This window comes from Pomacea canaliculata, linkage group LG7, assembly GCF_003073045.1.
Source record: "Pomacea canaliculata isolate SZHN2017 linkage group LG7, ASM307304v1, whole genome shotgun sequence".
NCBI classification, from domain to species: domain Eukaryota; kingdom Metazoa; phylum Mollusca; class Gastropoda; order Architaenioglossa; family Ampullariidae; genus Pomacea; species Pomacea canaliculata.
In genome coordinates this window covers 15,131,719-15,153,777 of record NC_037596.1, presented here as the reverse complement: position 1 = coordinate 15,153,777, position 22,059 = coordinate 15,131,719, and the positions used below count along the sequence as shown (strand labels likewise).

Below are 22,059 nucleotides of genomic sequence, written 5' to 3'. Positions count from 1 at the left end.
CTCGTCCACCACCCAGATACAGTCAACCAGCGCGACTGTAAAATATGATTTAATTTTTACATAATAAGCTGTTTGTTTATATGTGTTTCTGTCTGTAGATGTTGTGTTTGTAAATGTTGCCAAAATTTATGTTGAGATCCTAAGCCATCAAAACTTAACTATCACACTTAAGTAAACACAACATAATACATTCAATTAAATTGCTAGCATTCATTCCACAAAAACAAAACGTGAATCAATGTTAGAATAAAAGTAGTAGATAACAAATAATTTAACCAAATTATGCATATTTAATTTGGAAGGTAATTTACCTTCGTCGCCTTTCTCTGGATAAAAGTACACTTCGAAATTTTTGCGTGTAGAGTTGATGTTTACTGGAAAGAAACACTTTAAGGTCCTTCTGTCAGTTGTATCGCATTGGGTTACTGTTCTACCTACAACAGACACATTTACACATAATATATATATATAATCTGTACATATCCAATAATGTGTGATGAAGGTCAGTCATCTACCTCTTATAAGTGTTTACAAACTGAGTCAGTCAGAATTATATCTCATTTAACCTTCTTAATAATCAGAAAAAATTATGTGCTTTGCATTATTAAGTATCTATATAATGTGTCGAAAGTTTCACATATCAACTTATTATGACCACAGCAACAGAAAACTGTAATTACGTTTGATATCTTCAGAAATAAGTAAAACACGTCATCGACCTACCTTGTGTTTGAGACACAAGCAAAAGAAGGAAGCACAATAAACTTTTCATCATGTAAAAGGAGTCATATTTCTGAAAAAACACATTATTAAAAAAAAACTCAGACAAAAATAATTACGGTAAGCGCTAATAATCTTGTGTTTGGAACATAATAAACATTGTATAATCTCATTTCACAATTCATTTGCTTGCTTGTAACCGTTGATAAATAACGGCTATACAAGTTACCTGAAAAGTAGATACATTAGAATTAGTATGTGTACTTGGAGATTATTCCTACACAAGTTTCATTAAGATGCATGAAATAACATTATATGCACAACAATGCCAGAAGAAGTGTTTGAAATGCACATTTCTTAAATATACAACATTGTATGCATACCTGTATTATTTTAAAACAACATTTAAATCAACAAACATATTCTTTAAAGCCATACATTTAATTTGAAAATTAAACAGTACTCACCTGAATGTGTTGGTTTGTAGAGAGAAAAACTGTTTGTCTGTTTAACCGCCACTTGTGATAATAGCATGGATTCTATAAATTTGGGCCGAAGCCTTTTTGAAGGTACTGTAAACAAGTTTTAGTTGACCTACTTTCTTATCATTCCTGTCCTAGAGTGTGGCTAAGGGGTAAGAAGGTATGTTTACCCTCCTTCGCAACCACCTACAACAGTCTACCTGCAATTATCAAGGTCGGGCTTTTTGCCAGGTGTTATTTAAAATTGTCAACAGGCTCTGTCGTTGCCCTACCCTGTGCATATGTTCTCTACGTAAAGAATACAATGTACCAGAGTACTTCAGAACAGGCGGACAGCAAAAATAGAGATAGACTGTGGCCCAGACCAAGAGCGAAATATCCTGGCGGTATCTGAGAACACAGTTACAGAGTTACAACAATGACAGACGAGCACACTACCGCACAAACACTCACACCTGTAGACGTAGCCAGGTATGTGTAGACTCACCTGAACTTTGACTGTACCCAGTCTAGGGCACTGTGACATGTGCACGAGATACTTCTTTATCTGATCAGGCATTCGATAAAGGTCACTTGAAAACTCGCTTTGATGCCTGCATTTTGTATCTATAAAAGTGTCTGGGGTGATTAAAGGCTGGTGAATATAGTTTCGGGGAGTGAAATATGGACACAGTGGGACAAAAACAAAGTCGTTACAACTTGAACAGATATGCAGGAATAAGATGATTTGGGCAGTCTCAAAAAAAAACAAAACCACACACACACAGGCAGACATGCAGACATAATACTTACATACACAAAAGTCGTTTATTATAGAGAAAATGTTAATGAAAATGCATCAATAAAATAATAAATGAATTAGTGTCAAATAAAGTGTCTGTACTGTGATACAGTACAGTGTGTGAATGAGGGGCGTAAGTGCGCTTCTTTATTTATATATATATTGAATTTTTAAATTGAGTGACATTTTCATTATCTCCATCATCAATACTCGCTTTTATAAATCCATAATGAATGATTTGTGCAAAATAGTGCTGAGGAGGCGAGTAAACTCCTGAAGTGGAGGTATTTTCTATTTTTATTTATTCATTTGTGTCTTTGTGAAGGCAGTTCTTATCGTAATTTAGAAACATTTTCATCTAAGCAAAAAAAAAAAAATACCGTACTGGTCTGTGATAAAATACTAGTATAAAATCAAGTAGAAACAGGACAATGTAGTCCCTTCAGGTTATATTTTGCCTTCAGATGATCTAGTCTTATCTCCATCTTTCTGCAATGAACCCAAAAGAAAGTAAACAAAAGTACCTGGGTCCACTATAACATGGTGTCTAAATATTTATAATTAATTATTAGCTTTGCTACAAGAAAGAAACTGAAGGTGAATAATATGTATGGTATTATTTTGTGCTTTGTTCGTCCTCTTCAAACTCTTCATTAAAAGTATACACAAGATTTATGCATCATCTCAGTGTGAGACAGGACCATCTGCAGTTTCCATAAGGTGTCTGGTGACATCGGTTTGAGCAGGACAAAATAGTGATGAGGAGACCTCTAAATGCAGTAAGTAGAATAATATGTCCATATAGGTTTTCCATACACTCTGCCTACTTCTGAGTTCTGTGAGTTTGATGAGCATATCTCTGGAAAAGAACCGTAAGGCAATAAACCTAATAAACCTTACCATTTTAGAATATTGCTTGCATTCCTTTATTCATTCGTTTGCTAGTTCATTCATTTATTTTCTAATGTTTTATCCTTCAACTGGTTTTCAAGCTTTCAACTGATTATCTAGTAGTTCTGCTCTCATTGAGCTCTTGCTGATTGCTCCAAGAACCACAAATTCCTTTTTGATGAAGTTTTAGCTCGCATGACATTTCCCATACATTGAGCCAAACTGTCAAAAGTTAGTTTTTGAAGCTCAATGAAATTCATTACTGAGATCTCAAACATCATTCCCTCCCACGATTTCTTTTTCTTTTCCTCTTAACATCTCCAGATGATTAAGACAATGCTATGGTTGTTGTGGTTGCAGAGTAAAGTAATCAGAGAGTCTCAAAATTACCGTTCTATGCTTTTTCCATAAGCATCATTACCATGCCTATTCCTAAACATTATTTGGTAAGTCGCTCTCATGCTTTTGAATAAGTACAAAAATTGCATTTACTTTTATGAATAAGACTGTTGTACCGCAAAAGGCAATTCAAGACGAATAAGACCACAAGAAATGCTCCGAAGACAGATACAACTATAGTTGGAGGTAAGTCTTTGTCTGCAGAGTAAAGATGCAGATTAGTTACAACTAAAATAAAAATACATAAACCACAAAAAGTGGAAGAAAATAGCAACTATTAAAAAATAAAATTCCCTACATATTACGTTATTAATTTAAATTGCCATCCACTATAGTTCATTATTATATCACAGTATAATATTTCAGGTGAAATATCGATATGTACAGTAATTGTGCTACCAGTAGTGCCAAGCTGCTCTTATGCTTACCAAAAGGATAAAGATGACTGTTTGGTGTGTCTTCTATAAACTGGCTCTTTGTCAGAGATTTATACAGGCTTTTTCTAACCCATTCACGTCTGTAGTTCTTTTCTTCTTCATGCAGGCTCTCGTCATTTCCTTCAGGCTGGCTCCTAGTATACTGACAAAGTTTGGCATCTTCATGGCTAACACCCTGAGCTATACATCCAAATTTTCCAGCTTTCACAGCAAACCGTGTATGCAGTCTGATTTCGGCAATGTTTGACACTGGTCTCATGCACCTGAAACCTTTCTTTTGGATGCACTGAAGCCTGTCACCCACCCATCCACAGTCAATAAGCAGCTCTGCAACACAATCATTTCAGATTGTTTTTAAATAGGCATCACTAAAACATTAGACTAGCATTACACTATTTAATTTTTTTAAAACTTAATTATTTTCTGTACTTCTGAAATGGAGTTGTCAGCTAGTGTCTTCATAACTCATTGCAGTAAACATATGATATACATCCATGCATCCTGTAGATAACAAGTCTTTTATCAAAACTTTTGCACTTTATATTACTTTTTGCTTTAAATAATAACAGCACAATGTGTTTTCAAAACAAACTCCTAGAAATAATTATATTTATATAACAATGTACCTGGATAATTATTGTCATCGGGATAGAAATAGGCGGCAAAGTCTGTTCGCGTGGAGTTGACATTGTTGGGAAATATGCATTTTAGGGTGTTCCCTCCAAGTACATCACATTGTGTTCCTGTGTCATAGACACCCTCCCAAACACACAGAGAGAGAAATATATATATAGCACCTACACAAACAGAGAGAATATCACTCAATAACAAAAATCCAGTAACACTGAATACATTTTATATTTTTTTCTAATTTATGCAAAAAAGGTATAACTTAATGGTGAAGAAGATGTAGACATTCTATCCCACCAGTGCCTGCTCCGGGATCACATTTTATTTCTACGTTAATCTTACAAAGTTTTAAAAGAGCAGTTTTTATTTATCTACAAAATAACAAACATAAATGCTGTCCTGTCCACACAAATTACATGGTAAAAACAATATCGTTCTTAAGTGAACCCACCTACCTTAAAAACAATATCTTGAAGAATATACCTTACCTTGGGTACAAGCAACGAACAGTAGCAAGAAGAAAACCATTTTAATCATTTTGGAACAGCGTCTGCACTTGTTATTCAGATTTCTACATTAAACATTTTACAGAGTAATTCAAAAGACACTTCATAACTTATAAGCATGAGAATAGCATACACAAGTTTAAGGTTTTAAATACAAAGTCTAAATTTTATCAATTCATCATTTATTTAAATGGAAATAACTGAATTGTGTATTTGCATTTCTTATTATGTTACTCACGCACGACCACAAAATTATCAAAAGTCATGAAGCATCATTCATCTCCGAATGATCTCACTATCTTGAATGATTCAGAGATTAGTGAAAGCCGAAAAGGAGGTCATTTACATCACAGCAAAAAAAAAAAAAACCAAACTCTTAATAAGGACAAAGGGCAACGCTAACTGCCGACAATCTACAAGGATGGATAGACAAGCAGACCATAGTAAGTCGTCAGTACCTTAGACAAGGAAGCTGGGTCGAGGTCAGGAGGTTAAGGGTAACAAAGTGCAATCAAGCCGTGAAGATTGTAGAGAAGAGATATTTGTAACCGGAAGACAATAAGAACGGTGTTATTTTGAGGTATGTGAGGTTTGCCTAGTAGAGAGTTAAGGGACACCAAAGAATTTGGAGCTGGAGTAACTGGAAAACACAAAACAGACATTAACAGGAAGGGTAGGATTCGACTGATACCGCAAGAATCAAGGAAGATGGAGTTATAGACTGCATTGATGTGAGATTCAAGGAATAATAGTGTGTATATGGAAATAGCAAGATGCCTCAGAAAAGGTCAACATTATAGAAGATTGTACTCATTTCAGTTTATGTGTAAAGGTTGTAGGAAGGCTCGTACTTTTATTGTCATTCCTTTTCAATGTGTTGATAGACATCTGAGATTTATCAGAACATTTTTATGTGTAGTAGTGCCTACCTATTGAAACTGGGAAGCGAGATCAGATTCCAGTAATTATTTATTATTTTCATAAATTTAATGCATCAACAAGAGGGTATGTGTACAGTGAATAAAAAGGCCCAAGAAAAAAAGCAACAAGGAACCCCTTACATTAAATAAGAAGGCAAACATTTGTTGCTTTAACCACCACAGACTTGATGGAGTCAGTCACTTACACCATATACATACTCTTTGCATATACAGTACTAGATATAATTAGAAAAGAATTGTAAGAAACTGTTATGTGTGGAAATTATATTTGAATGATATATGTAAAAAAAAATAACTTGTGGGAATAGCAGTAATCTTGATTTAGTGTTAGAATTAGTCAAAAAAACTGTTATGTCTGTCGACAGTTAGACATAAACATCAACCAAGGTAAAAGAACATACAATAAATGCATATAATTATAAGTCTCCATCTGAAATCATTTACATTGGCAAGTATGGTTTCCTTCACAAGTATTAAAACTCTCGGTCAAGAGCAATCATATTGTGAAAGCAGAGAAAACAGATAGAGGAGTATTACAGCAATTACAATATGAGTTGAGAGAAAGCATGAGTGTGTATGATCTGTCCCTGAGTTGATTAGATTGTAGCCACAACAATGAGAGCAGATATCCTTTTTGATTATATTTCTATCAACTCTTTGCCTCTGGCTTCTGTCTACGTGTCAGATATCGAGTTTCTGTTGTAAGTACGAGTCGTCGGGTAAAGGTGCAGCCACCCGGTTGATAAGAACCGTGTCATACATTTCTGCATCGTTCTTACCCCTCTCAATAACCACTTCTGCTTTTCAATTGTTTTTGTTAAATATTGTGTTTCATTTTTGTAGTTTTGCATTAGACTGTCGATGCTAGATGTCTGCTAGGCAACAACATACTTGTTTATTGGTGTGTGTTCATGCTGATAATCTAAGGTCATGCTGTGTGCTACATGGGGGCCTTAACATAGTCTGTCAAGAAACATTACTTTTCAACTATGATTCTTTATAAAATACAAGCAAACATGAACACAGAAGCTTGATATGCACATTTTAACTGCAGAAATGTACATAGGTGTGCTAGAGTATAATATCAACTATTAAGAACAGCTTATAAGAATTTTTGTCTGCTCACCTCTTTTTACAGGCTCCTGTTCAACAAGAAGACAATGCTTTCCAAAAGGAAAAATATTATTCATACACCTATTGTCTATTCGAGTTCAAGTCCTTGTCTAGAGATAAAAAAATGTAAGTCTGATGTGATTAGAAAGTACACTTTAGAGTGTTGCTAAAATAATTTATTTTTTAAATTTGGTAAAACATATTTCAAAGATTTAAGAAGAAACCTTTAGTTTTAGCAGCTACTCATTTCAGGTGGAAATGCAATAGCGAATGCAGAAGTCCAAAAGAAGTGAACCGTTTTTTATTTAAATTTTAATTTTAATTTTTGTGTGAGAATTTATAGAGCATTTATACAGATGACTATACCTTACTGGTCCTAATTTAATTACACTTTTAAAAAAATGTACTAAAAAGAGGTAAAACAATTTTTCCATAGATATTGGGATATTGCAACTCATTGAAGACGCGAGGGGATCCTAAGCCAGCACGCGCGCACAGTCCACTTCCGCACGACGGGCGTACAGGACCATCGTGTTTTTATTTTTATTATTATTATTATTTTTCTTTTCTTTTTTTTTTTTGTATTTACAGCTCTTTTTTTTTTAGTAAAGAAATCGCTTATTTACGATAGCTTGGGCATTACTGAACACAGTTACTTCCCTTGTAAAGGGAGGGTAGTCTGTTTTGACTGAACTATCGTCAATTTTCCAGAGTAACCTTTCTTTTCCCGTTGTAAAAAAAATGGCGAGACGATATACGAGAAATGTGAGGCTCCTACCCGCTATTAGAACCTTTAAACGTGCACTAAAATCAAACCTCTTCCGTAAACATTCCTCCTGACACACTTTGACATCATACTACTGCTTTTTTACACCCTTTCTTGATCGTTTTCCTGTTACAATATCTGCTTTTGTTACTTGAATCCTCTTTGCGCTTTTTGTATTTGATTTTATTCTTTGTTAGTACTGTTGTTGTTTCTTTTATAGCGCATGTGTTGTTTGTTTTCCTGTCCTTTAAACTGTCGTCACAGATATTTCAGATATTTTGATACAAAATTTGAACGTAGTCTGTATTAGATAAATGCAAACACATTCTTTTCAGTTGGAGCTTCTTGATTCGAGCAGTTACCATGTGGCGAATTGCATCTCTGTTCTGGCTTCTTGTAGGTTTTGGTGTCAATGGTGCTCTCTATACAAGAGGTAAGTAAAATAAGGAATAATTAAAATAGGAGATAATAAATGCATATAGCATGATGTATTCTAATTTTAAAGAGTTGTAATTTTAATATTTAAACGCTAGCCACATAAAATATATGTACCAGGTATCCTCCTTTAAAAGAAGGCGTCTTTAGCAGACGGCTAAGCTGGTCTGATAGTTGAAATGGCGAAGTAACAACCTCCCCAATTAGTGTCTAGGGTGGCTTGTTGACAAATTCGGTAAAAGTGTGTTTGTAGATTTGATTGTGGTCTGTATGTGTGCTCTGTTAATATAGTCGAATAGACAACATACTAGGCCTACTTAAAAGCAGCCAAATGATCAAGATGATGATGATGATGATGATGATGTCTTCTAAGAACACGTTGGTTTATATATACGTACACATCGGATATTGAGCACGCCGATACTGACGCCAGTGTGTACATTATCCTCATTGACGCAAATGGCAGACAATCCGATGGAATATTATTAGACGTTTGGCTCTTCAACGACTTTCGGCAAGGTGCCCGAGACAGCTTCGATGTAGGCGACGAGATTAACTTAAGCGACGTATGCTTTATCAGAATCTATCATGATAACACTGGCGATTCCCCTGGCTTGCATCTCGAAAAGGTAAATAAACATTTTTGACACTAAACCGTTAGGCAGCTTTTACGTAGTCATCATATGTACTGAATCGTTCTCTTTTAAGATTCCAGTTCAATTATAAACATCCAGAAATGAATGTACGCAACTGGCTTAAAGAATGCTGAAGATGTCATAAAAACGTCTTGAAAGTAAAGATTATAGACAAGAGATAAAACAACAGTTAAACTGTTCCCTAGTGTAAACTATCGGAATGCAGAAAGAGTTCAAGATAAACAAATTCCCTGTTGGGTCTGTCACTGAAGGCGATAGAGGATTCATCTAGATGCAGTCCTCGATCACAAGAGCTCTAACCAATTGCCCGTACTCAGAGAAAAAAAAACCTTGGCTAGGAAACTAATTTTTTCTGGCATCTACGCTCACATCAACACTTACACAACATCATTTCACTGTCATGTCCGCTAATATTCTTCTATATTTTTCGCTAGAGTGATCTCCCTTTTATGGCTGACGGCCTCTTTCATTGTCCATTACATTTTATTTACCATTGCAATTTACAAACAGCGAAGGAATTAGATTGCTAAAGAAGGGTAAAGAAACTGTATCAGTTTAGATGTTTTAAAGTAGTGGCTGTAGTACGTAATACGCTTTCTTAACGTGCTGACCACAAATTGTTGTTTTTATATTGTTGTCTAACTAGGTGCATATAAGAAATCTTAGATTGAGGACGACTCGCGAATTTTTTTGCGACTTCTGGGTCCCAACACAAGAAGAAGAGAGGCAATCAAACCGTACAATAGAGCGCTCGCCACCGTGTAGCGCAGGTGAGTGTCTCCTGTCTACTGATTGTCACGCCAATCAAAACACATACATACAGTCACATACATACAGTACACCACAGGTGTTAGGAGCGGCCATTGCAATATTTCGTGCATATCCTGGAGGTCTATTTCTTAGATGAAAAAATGCACTAGGGAGTTTTTCTATCAGTTATTTCTAACCAGACTGGTTTGTCTTTAGCAGGATATGAAGTCATGTCGGACAATGTATCATTGGACATGCCTGTATCTTTTGTCACCAACTGCAGGTTACCTGGATTGATTGATCAACGTGGCAAGGGTACACAGTGGATGACAAGGTATAGTTACAATCATAACATTATCCTCTAGGACACTTTTAGAGATTCTAATTACACAGAGAGCTGTGGAGCAAGATTGTTCTAAATGTTTGAAAGTCGAATTGCATGAAAAGCGTTAGTGCTTCAAGTACTACAAATTGTAATATCGGATCGAAAGTAAAGTTGACTTTGTAGAAGAAATGAGAAATGGCATTTCATTTTGAGCTGAACGCCTATAGATATCTGCGCGTGTGTGTGAGAGAGAGAGATGGAGAATGGTGTTCACGTGTGTGTGTGCGTGCGTGTCCTTATCTTGAAGGAGACATTGATGCCATTTTCCGTCTTCAGCTCGGTGTTATAAAAATGTTGCTAAAAGATTGTTAAAATTCGCTTTTTGAGCTCTATTTCTTTATTGTCTGTTTGTTTTGAGTGTGATGTGTTTATATATCATCATGTTGTGTTCAAAGGATGTAGAAACGTCGCTTTGGAGCAGATTTCCTGAGGTCAACTCACAGTACTGCAAACTTAAATTTTGTTTTCGCCGTCTAAGCTTTGAAGGCATCCAGGACTCAAATACTTGCTGAAATTTCTTGTATTTGTAGAATCTTGCTGGCATGTCACAATAAAGAACGTCTGTTCATGCATGAATTTTGACTGACGTGTTTTTCATGATAGTGTAAAAACAAGAATTTACTGCAATCCTAAAATGATCAGACAAGTAAAAAAGAACAGACCCGGCAAAAAAACCTGTAGAACATTTCGGTCCCTGATGCATGATTCTTGTTACCTATGCGCTAAGTGCGAAGGTCGAATTCCAGATAACAATCAAAGTTTCTAGTGCTAGAGGTTGTTTTATCTAATGAAAAGCGAACTTGCCTTTCCTACAGGAAAAAAGAAAGACGATTTTAATCTGAATGTGCTGTATAACCAGTGTGAATTTACTTTGCCACATGTGGCTTTAGAGAACCTGAAGGAGTAAAACTTTTTTGTGATTTTTTAAGTGACTTCTATCTACGTGTTGTAATTTAACTGAGCTTTGTATTACATCGTGATTTGGAATAAGTGAGTGGGACATGTTGAAATAATAATCACTTGGCTGATGTCCACGAACAAAACTCTTAGGGGAACCACTAACAAGTTCCGGTTCTTAATAGGGTAAGTGCTTACTTGGCAGACACCTAGTCGACGACCACGAATATATTGTCTGGGATCAACACACAAGATCCAAATCGAACATTCCACACACTCCGTCCGCCTCTCGTCACTTCTCCCAGCCGTCTGCTGTCTTCCAAAACATTTTCACTTTACGTAAATCTAAAATTACGTCATAGTATGACGTCGGGTCCTGACGCCAAACCACGACGCAGCAAACACACTCACATGATTGTAAGGGCAATAATCCCTGCCTACCTATTGCTAGCCACCTGTGCCTAACATTCCCTAGAAATAACAGCTACTGAAGAAACACAGCGATGACAAGAACCAGGACGAGATCTCACAAAAAATGTAAGATGAAAATTGAGGACAATGACCACCAAGATGTGGAGAAAACAAAAGAACAACTGTCACTAGGAGGTCTCACCATGAAACAAAACAACTTCCCCCTCCAAGGCCGACCTATATCCATGTTCTCCTTTTAAAATTGATGCAACAAAAAGGATGATCGCATAAAGCTCTACTCGGCAGACACATCTCTAAATCAACAACCATCGGGGTACTCTAATACAGCCTCTCTCTTAGCAAATAAAGATGTAATCCTAGTACAGAGTAAACATAGACTCGAACACACAAACACACACACGAACCATTCAAGTGACCTTCCCTGTTTCAGTGAAACTAAGTGAAAGTAAAATGCCGGCATTGTACTTGAATGTTTGGTCTTAGTGTAAAGTAGCTTTAGAACACTGCACACTGACTTCTTTTAGTTTTACTGGGTATCACATATTATTCATTAATACTAAATCTTCCTAACAAGCTAATGGGAAAACTCAAAGGGTGAGAATAATGACGGTAGTATAATTTCGGTAGGCGGAAGCAGACCATCATGTACTCTTCCTTCACGAGCTTCGACTAGCTGTGAGTTCGATCTCGTACTGATTACAGGATCACCACACTGTACTATTATTATCTTTACAGCCTTGCTCTAGCATACTTATCTTCAACTACTTACCATGCGAGTAGATCCTTCAGTCTGCTTGATTGTCCTTCCTTTCTGTGCCACGTAACTGACGACAGAAGTTCAGCAGACGCTCCTTTTCTTTGTTCATACTTCAATGTTTGTAGTTGTCCACATCTTTGATCTGTCTCTGTTAACATATCGAACATACAATTTTCAGATATCCTATTTTTGTATTTCCGAGTAAAACTCCAGAGTTTCGACTGTATATTTCGTCGCCATGGATTTCTGTACTCCAAGGGTTTTACATGGTTACAGAACAAGGAACCTTGTGTTCTTGAAAACAACGCTTTCTGTTTACTGAGTGTTTATTTTCATAAATCATTGTGCATGAAGTATGAACACTTTAAGCATCTCTATCCTTCACATAAACATAAATACATATACATACACAATACACAGACATGAAAACACACAACGCATTTACTTACACGCACACATCAAACAAACATAAAACGACTGAATATTAAAAGTTCATACTTTCCTGATTGATTCGAGGAGTTTGCTATAATCGTTGACAAACAAAGAAGCAAAACTCAGCCACCATCATCAATCCAAGTAATCTTCTTGACATCGCAATAGTGTGTACATAGCATTGCTCTGTCTTGCACGTGACGTTGACCACGAGTTCTAACTGGAATTTCGTTAATCTGCTCATCTCTCGTCGTTTTATATAAAGACTCAAGTCTTCGATAGTTGTATCAAAATCATTGAATAAACATAGTGTAAGAGCTGTATAGGGTAAAGGTCATTGTCTACGTTTTTCAGGTCGTTGGGGAGTGAGGTGTTAAAGACCTCACCTTTTTCAGGGCCAGCTTTACACGAGGATGATGAATATCTCCTCTCCCTCTGTTTTACCTATCCCAACCCTCCACGGAGTCAGGTACCCCTTCCCGCCAGCTGGGTCTAATGGGAAAAGTTTGCTGCGCTAATCGGGTATTGAACCAGCGCTCTCTCAGTTTGGACGCCAGTGCTCTAACCACTCAGCTATCCACTTTTCCACCATGGCTGTACCAACCAATACCAGCGTGCGTTACAAACCAAACTATAACAAAAATCTACTCAACTTCATAAATAAGGAAAGAAGGTGTTGTCAGAGAAAAAAGGCATCAAAATATTTTTTTACCTGTGACTTGAAGCATGACGTGTTTCAGTACAACAGGAACAGAATTAGGCTTGTACAGCTTCCAAACGACGGAGGTGTAGCTTCGATTGACCAAAAAGGAAACACTCATTTCATAGTCTTTCATATCGCATATAAAATCAGTGTTCTGCTTTTTACAATCTGACTTATTCATAGAAACCCATTTGCACTTGCACACAGTGCGAAAATTGCCGGAGTCACACAGTCTGATTTCAATGGTAAAACTCGGACTCTCCAAATTATAACTTTCTACTGTGAGTTTATATCTGAGGTCAGCACGTGCGCCTTCTTTAAGTGTAGCAATCTCATGTGTCTGATCGGAATCTGGAATCGAACCTGAAAAGAAGGTAAAATATAAGACAATATTATGGTGTCCTTGACAATGCTTTTGTGAAAAATATCAAATTGTTAATAAAACTAGTTTAAAGCAAAATAATACCATTTTCAAAAAGAAAAAAAATTATTACAAACTTTAAACTGTAAAAATAACAAAAAATATAATTTAAAAAAATGTTACATAGGACGTAAATTTAAAAAAAGAGCTGAAATAAATTAAAGTAAAAAATCCTTTTTAAATGACGTTAGTTAAGTTTTATTTCATAAACTTTACCAGTGTATCAGCTTGTCATACTATCTAGACATTTAGAAAGTTTTATACGTGTATATTAATTTATTTCGGCCCTGTGCTCCTCAAGGGAGCAACAAGGAGTAAACTAATATTAATTTTATGATTTATACAATTTATTGCTTAAATGACAAAGCTCTACAACACATAAATGAATGAGACACTTACAAGCAAATGTGCAGCTTTTTCCAGTCTGATTCAAAAGGAGCAGAAAAATTATCCAGTATAAGCATTTATGTCTCTCCATGTCTCATTACTCCCTTGTCGACCTGATGCGAGACTGAGCACAAAGATGAGCGCTTGAAGAACTGAAGTATTTGCCAGATGGAGTACTTTAAAAGTAAATATATCTTAGTGTTGACAATCTCTACCAAATAGGAAATATAATTAAGTGGTTACTGCTGATGGCTTCTAATGAACAATGGTTAAAACTGGAAGTTTTGGAAGGTAACCTTGAAGGCCAAAGAGAGATTAGAGAGGCTAAGCTTTGAACCACTTGAGTCACTTTCCGAGAACTTTCTAACTTCGCATGTTTACTGCACTCATACTAAATATTTGGATTCTGTAAACAAACAAAACACTTGTCCTTAACACTCTAAAGCACAATTAAATGAGAATTTCAATTAAGGAATTGGTATGTATCGATACCTTTCACTATTTTTTTGGTCCTCGTAACTGGCTTCTCCAGCTGTGGCATTTCTGATTTCTCAAGTTTGTTTGCCATGACACTGTTCCATTCCTAACGGTATCGATATTTCTCGTTTCGTCAACATCTCTTTCTCTTTCTCTTTATTTTTTCAGTTAAAAACATCAAAGATTAAAACAGTTAACACAAACATGCTTTGTCTCTATTTGTTCTCCTTTTAACCTGAATGTCTTTTATGAGACAAAGGGTTCAACCAGAGCGTTTCTCATTTTATGCATTCTCCCACATATCTAATAATTTATTTACCTTCATTTATTTATACATATATATATATATATATATACGTGCATAATTAGACATACATAGCGTTTTAAACTTAGTTAATATTGACAATATATGAAGGAAGTAGTAAATGCTACCTACAAAACAAGAATGCTCTTCATCCATTATACTCGATTGTGTTATAATGTTGATGTGTCTATTTCCTGATATATACATTTATAATACATGAGTGATGTGAAATTTGAATCGAAAATATTTTAGCAGTATGATATGGGCGTAGAAACTGATGTCAGTGTTTCGTGGAAGCATCGTTCCGTATGGTGTATGAGGAAGTAGAGTGAATGGAGATGTCAGGACAGCTTAAGATAACATCCGACATAAGTGCACTTCCTTTTAATTCAGGATTTTTCGGGAAATTGAAGTAAAGTAGAAAGAATTGTTTCTTCGTCTGCAGAAAATAGTCTTTAGTGAGAACGCAAAGGCAAATGTTATGATGATTGTAAGCAGGTTGACTTTACTAAATAGCAACAAAAAGCAATAAACCTCGTTAACAGAAGAATCGTTAACTATAATTCTTAATTTGTGTGTTTTGGGTTGAGTTAAACGTTTTTCGTTTTTTTTCAAATCGATTCAAAAAACAGATTATAAGTTGTATTATTTTTTCTTCAAATTATTTCACGTATCAGAAGGAATGAGGTTATGTCGGCTAATTTCTCGAATTTTATTTTATTAAATCATCCCGTGCATGTAAGAGAAAAACAAGAGTCGAGTGGGTCTTCGATATGAAGAGTGTACTTATCTTTATCTCGACACGGAACACTGTCAGATCCTCTCTCTAAGATTACTTCCTGTTCCTTTCATAACACACGTGTCTCACACAGCTGTAAAATCAACATTTATTTCGTGATTTTTATTTCCTTGTTTGAGTACTTCGTAATTAATTTGTATCTATTTCGAGTGAAAGAGCTAAGAAACCTTTTAAGGCTACAACGATTTGTTGTAAACAAGCTTAATGTACCACATAATAGAATCATCTTTAAATTAATAGATGGGAAAATAAAGTACAATAAAGTAAAGCTTGCCAGACAAAACATATGTGCTACAATTAAAAAAAATGTTAAAAAATAAAACGCTGTTTAGTTTAAAAAATTGAAATTAATCGTGCAGGGTAGAAAACATTAATTTTAATGTGATTTTCGTAATAATGTGCATTTTGTTCTTTGTCTTACTGTTTTCAAAAGCCGGACAAACTCTAATGGGTTGTAACCAATGTGCGTTCAATGGAGAACTACTTCACACCATATCAACTATTACACCAGACCTAAATTACCTTTAAATTGCAATAGCTTAGGGGCCAAAGGACAGGTGCACTAGCTTACTGAATTCAAAGCTGCAAAGTTAGTATTATCAACATTTAGTGCCAGGCAACAAATCTGTGTGAAACAATATTAGTCGTGCTGAAATGAACAAAATATTTTTGTTTTAGTGACAACCCTGATAGTGCTTGTTTAATGTGAAAAATCATACTGTGTATATTTAAACATAAGGTTCACAAATTGCAAATGTAATTGTTTATCTTCAAAGATAACACAAAATCACATCAAAATAGTGATCCAGCATTAGATTCCTATTGCTTTAAAAACTCCACGTACTTTATATAAATCTCTATATTAATATTTCCCAACTGGTAAAAATATACTTGTCCATAAAATTTTGATTATAAGTTCTTTATACTAAACATAATACAAGTAGTCTTTGAAAGTTGCTGCAGATATTCTAATTTTAGTCGTTGTAATTCATTAGTATGCATAGTTCCAGAAGTATGGTAGTAAATAACTTTTTATATTTAGTTTATTAAAAATGACTAATCGTTAAGATGGTTTCAAAGATCTTTTATTCTATGGCAGCAGCTGCAAAGTGAATGTCAGCATACTGTGTCTCTGACTCAGAGCCAATGATCATGTTAGTCGATGTCTTGTTCGAGAAGTCCAAATCTCCGTATATCAAGCCGTCAGGATTCCTACCGACGGAAGCTGACTCTTGGCGCTGTTACGGAAAGAAGAAGGATGAATGATTAATGACCGTGCTTTTTTGCTCTGTATTTGCTTCATTCGTTTCTTAAATAATTCATCTCGTTTTAAGCTTTCAATTTTCTGGTGATTTGTTTTTTTTAAATACTTCTGTTTGATCATTAATATTTATTCACTACCTTTTTCTAAATTTTTACTGCAGGAAATGAACTAAGAAGATTGGATAATTTTATATCTCTGAGGAGTCAAGTGGAAATAAATGTGAACTTCAACTCCAACTACTTTCACCTGAGTTTCTGAAGCGCTTGATGCACGAGGGAGGCTTACTGCTTCGTCCTCTGAGACAGATTAAAAACAGGATAAGTATAATATCTTAAGTGTGAAAATCAAAGTGGTTGTTAGGCTCTGTGAACTTTAATCTTTTTTTTACACATAAATGGGTAAGTGTTTGAAGGTGTTAGGGTTAGGGAATGGAAGTGCTGGGTTATGAGATGATGATATTTGCATCTGTGATGGAGTTAGGGTTTTAGTGTGTATGTATGTGTGTGGTCGTGGGAAGTAACGAAATTTCCACACGAACCTTAACTACGAGCAAGAATGGACGAAAGTACATAAAACTCCTAGAAACAATTAAATTCATTCGAGTGTAAAGTGCGCCAAAGGTGGGTGGGTAGGAAAAGTGCTTTATGTCTCACCTGTAACATTATTGTAGATGTCGTCCTGGTGTTGGTCATTGTTGTTTTCAACTGTTCTCGCTGACATCATACGGGTCCTGTAGCGAAGAAACGTAAAGAGGATTATCCAAACCCATTTCCTCGTTCAGGTAAGATTTCGTTTATTCGAATTAAGTGTTTCTTTTTATTTCACTTTTTGTTTTATAGAGAAAAGACTAAAAGCTTGTTCTTTTAAACCAATTTCAATCTTTTATTGCAAACAAAGAAGGATGGTGCACTCACTTAGAATTTCAATACATGTTTCATGAACATGAAAATGGAACTTGAAAGAATATTTTAACACAATGAACAGTCTTGGAAAAGACCAACTGTGACTCTATTTCTATACATATTAGGGTAAGAGGTTAAAGAAAAAAAACACGACTTTTAACCTAATATGTTGTTACATAAATAAGCTACAGAAAGCAAGTATACATAAAAAAGGTGTTTGAACTTTACATACCTATGAGGTCTTTCTGCTGGTCAGGTGATCCAAAAAAAAACACAAAAATAAATTACAATTTGCTTTGTACATTTCTTTGTTGTTTTTTTTTCGCTCTCGATCACACACACAAACACACAAACATGCATACGAGCTCACAGTAAATAGAGAAACAAAAATATGCTGTACATTTCTTTTTGTAAATAATTGAGTAAAACAAATTGAATTTTTGCGCTTCCTTGTTAATTTAATGTTGTTTTTACCTTTTAAAGACCTGTATCATTTTCTATATTAATATTTGCAGAGTACAGTTGTTAAAATCGAAGTTAACATTTTATGATATATATATATAGATAGAGAGGTGCTTTTAACTCTTTTATAGATATATATTTAATAAAAGAAGCAACATTGTTTTGTATATAACTTACCTGATTCGTGTCGTTTGGTGTTTTTCAGAATGCACAGGATAAGGGCTACAGCAACAAAACCCGTAACACCTAGCAGACAGGCTGACACTATTAGAAGAATCATTTTCCATTCCTCAGGACCGGGAGACTTTGCATCATCTGGTTATAAAAGAAATAAGATTCACTTACCTCTAAAGATGAGACGATTCGGGTAGACCGCCAACAAGCAGAAAATAGAACTACGGGGTCCTTTAGTCAACATTGTGTTTACACAACGGCTCAGTACGATAAAAGTCCGCAATATTTCAGCAAAGGCTTCCATGAAATATTGGTATGACATGGACTGTACTTTGAATGACAATGAGTTTAACTTTAAAAGAATGAGACAAACTTATGTTATACCTACTGACCCGCAAAGTGACTGCATTACCTCACAAGGTCCTTTCTTTTTAGAGGCTACAATCTCTTAATGTTATAACCATCTCAGGAAATGAATAAACTGTTTGTTTAATGAGGTACATGACAGTTTGGGTTGATTGCTTGTACTTTATGAAGAGTCCGTAACAGAACTCTAAGGAATAGTTTTGACTAAATAAGCTTAACATGTTACAAATGATCATGTATGTATGTATCAGCTTATCAATGTCAGGATTCCTGTGATAGTACATCAATCTTGATATTAGAAGAAATGTTAAAAAATACTCACTCAAGGCTGTTTTCTGTTTGAATAAGAATGTTTTTTCTGACGTTCCAACATCATTTGTGAGAAACAAAGTCCAGTTTCCTTCTCCAATCCATGATTGCACACCAAACAGCAGGGTTAAGTTAAAATCAGGGGGACTTCCAATAGGCTTGCACTCCACCTTCTTCACCTCCTGTCTTGAGGACTCTTTCATTTCACACTTGCTGATATTTTGTGTGTGGGACCTAATACTGATATTCAATCCATCTTGCTTATTCCTTGACAAATCGAGATCTTCCGCAGCCCACACTTGAAAATTGGGGAGGACCTAAAATTTGGATGTATTAGTTTATATTAATAACTAACATGACATTCACAGTGAACAGTAAAATGCACATTCATAAGCTGATAATGATAGATCGACAAAAAGAGAAAATGCAAATATTAAAGAATAATATGTCAAGTAACATTGTTAAACAAATACATTTTTCCATATATAATACTTAGTGTAATGGTTCGTTAAATACCATTTTTAGTTTTACAGTTCAGTTCTTCGTGTAACTCTGAAGAAAAATGAGTTCTCACACTTGACAAGAATGCTTACAGACCGGTTCAGTTCCGAACTCGGTCCCTCACACCTGACAGAATGCCAGACATCCGTGCAGCGATAGGCTTTAAAGAAAGCTCAATCCGTCCTTTTGTGGCATTCGACGAGTTGCTTACTCGTCCACCTACTTCCAGCAGCCGGATGGTCACTGGAGGGTGTCCATTAGAGAAGGAGCAGAAAACACGAATCTTTTCCGTCTCGTTTACATATATTTTGCTTTCTTGCTTTCCATTCACAGTGAGCTGTTCGATTACTAGAGGATCTGCAGGTAAAGACACAGATTCTACTCGATTAAGCTAAATGGTAAAAAACATTTAAATTCTTCCTGACATTTTTAAAGACTTTTTTATATGTTACTTAAAACTGACAAATAAGTTTTGCCTACAATCGGAAACCGACAAAGTATAAAGAAACTATTGTAAGAAATTCCCACTATGTAATAAAGTTTTTTAACAGTAGATTATGTGTGTTAGACGTTAATACTTGTAAGTGATTTACAAGTAGCATAATTAATCACTAATGACACATAGGATCATCATTAAAATAGACTTTACTTACTTACAACTTTCAGCTTAGTGTGTTTCAACACAACTGGAGTACCACTCTGTCTGAAAAACTCCCAAACAATATCACCATAGCTCCTCTTTCCCAGGAGGGACAAGCGCATCTCAGAGTTGTCGGCATCGCAGACTGATTCGGTGATTTCGTTTCTACATAGAATGTTATTGTGTGGTACACATCGACACCAACAAGCCATTGACAATATTCCATTTTCACACACTTTGATTTCAATATTATAATCGGAGTTTTTTAACATCTTGCCGCTTTTTTCCTGAAAGTGGTAACTGAAATTTGCCCATGTGTTCTCTTTGACTTCAGTTTCCTCGTAATGCGTTTGAGCTGAGTGCCTTATAGGACCTGGAAAACAAGCATATTGCCAACGGTAAAGTAACTTAATTGAATGCAGGTAACATGCAAGTACACAAATATAGACTTTAAACAGCCGACACAGACGCAGACAAAAGACAAGCAAACAAATGTTAAACAACAAACCATTCGCATCCAACTAAAAATTATGGCAATCAAAGCAAGCAAGAATGTGTTCTTAACCAAATGATTTTAAGCTGTGTTTTAAAAATTGATTTAATAATAATTTAAATAATTAGTATGGAAATAATTAACAGTAGAACACGTGGTTGTTAATATGGAGTATCACAAGATCTATAAACAAAAGGAGAAGCACTGGTAAACACAAAAGTTGTCTACAATATTTCTAGACTGGGGTGCACAAAAACACAACCAGGACATTAATTTACTCAGTTTATTATCACATATCCCATACCTTAACAAGGAGGAATTGATCAAGCATAAACTAATAACAGTATTTACTAACAAGGTAAATTTGGGGAAGAATCTGAGCAAAGACAAAATGAAACTAAGAGCAATTGATGAGTCTGCTTACGTCGTGTAGTGATTGATATTATTCAGTTTCTCCAAGCACATAAAAAAATATAGCCAAAAATACTGTGTCACGACATTTTTTTCCTCTTAAAGCGAAAAAAAAATGTTTCCGACAAGATAGGGAAAGTATTGAGCTGTCTGTCTTATCTGAAGTACTCTATGCTAGGAAGATTATTGGCATAGACCTGGAAGAACGACCCACAACACAGGGAAAATACACAGGTCTACAGGACACACCAACATCGACGCAGATCCACAAGCAGAAAGACAAGCAATAAAGTTAAATACTATTTGCCATATAGTAAAAGTTTTTTTTTTGACAAATAAAAGTGTGACACGGGTACTCACAGTTTGAAGCCATACATGGAGTTGATAAAAGCAAATTTAGCAAGCCAATTAAATGTAGGGTAAAGCCATTCCTATTTTTCAAGTTGTCTTTTCTTACATTATCGCAACCCCAGAGGCCACCAATCTTCGGTTTGAAACATATCTATGTAGACTCACATTACGTATACAATAACCTATCAGTTTCATATCCTTGACTCTTAAATAAAGATTTGCCTTCAACACTTTCACTTCTCTAATAAACTGTAGGTGTGTACCTTTAAACATTATCTTCGCTACTCCTAATTCTTGTTTTGCGACTGTTTATTTTTGTTAATATTTCTGAAAATTTCAATAGAATAGATTTCCATTAATGACTGATCACTTATCTACATATTATATGAAATACTATACCAGCACTTAAAAAATATGAACAGGTGTTGAAAAATGCACCGCGAATGTTAGTCACCAAAGACAATAGGATTTTTACTTAGCAGGAAAGCTTTTATTTTCATAGTACTGTTACCTTCTATGTTGATGACTTGTTTTTACCATTGCTCATTCATTGTTTTCCGAAAAGGGAGGTAATAAAATTAAAATACCTTGCTTATTCTAGAAGTTTGTATATTTTCCACCATTACATAGTAATTTTTCTCTTTTTCTACATGCTAACAGCTTTAAGACACACACTTACTGACAC

At 35.2% G+C, this 22,059-nt stretch overlaps 1 protein-coding gene across 1 annotated transcript; it reads left to right on the top strand.

Annotated features, from left to right (window-relative positions):
* Nucleotides 1–8,029: 8,029 nt before the first annotated feature.
* LOC112567453 (lipoxygenase homology domain-containing protein 1-like) lies at nucleotides 8,030–9,842 on the top strand. Its single transcript, XM_025244142.1, has 4 exons — nucleotides 8,030–8,099; nucleotides 8,474–8,730; nucleotides 9,404–9,527; nucleotides 9,791–9,842. Exons 1-4 carry the CDS (start codon nucleotides 8,030–8,032, stop codon nucleotides 9,802–9,804), a joined length of 465 nt encoding a protein of 154 aa, XP_025099927.1. The 3' UTR covers nucleotides 9,805–9,842.
* The last annotated feature ends 12,217 nt before the right edge of the window (nucleotides 9,843–22,059 follow it).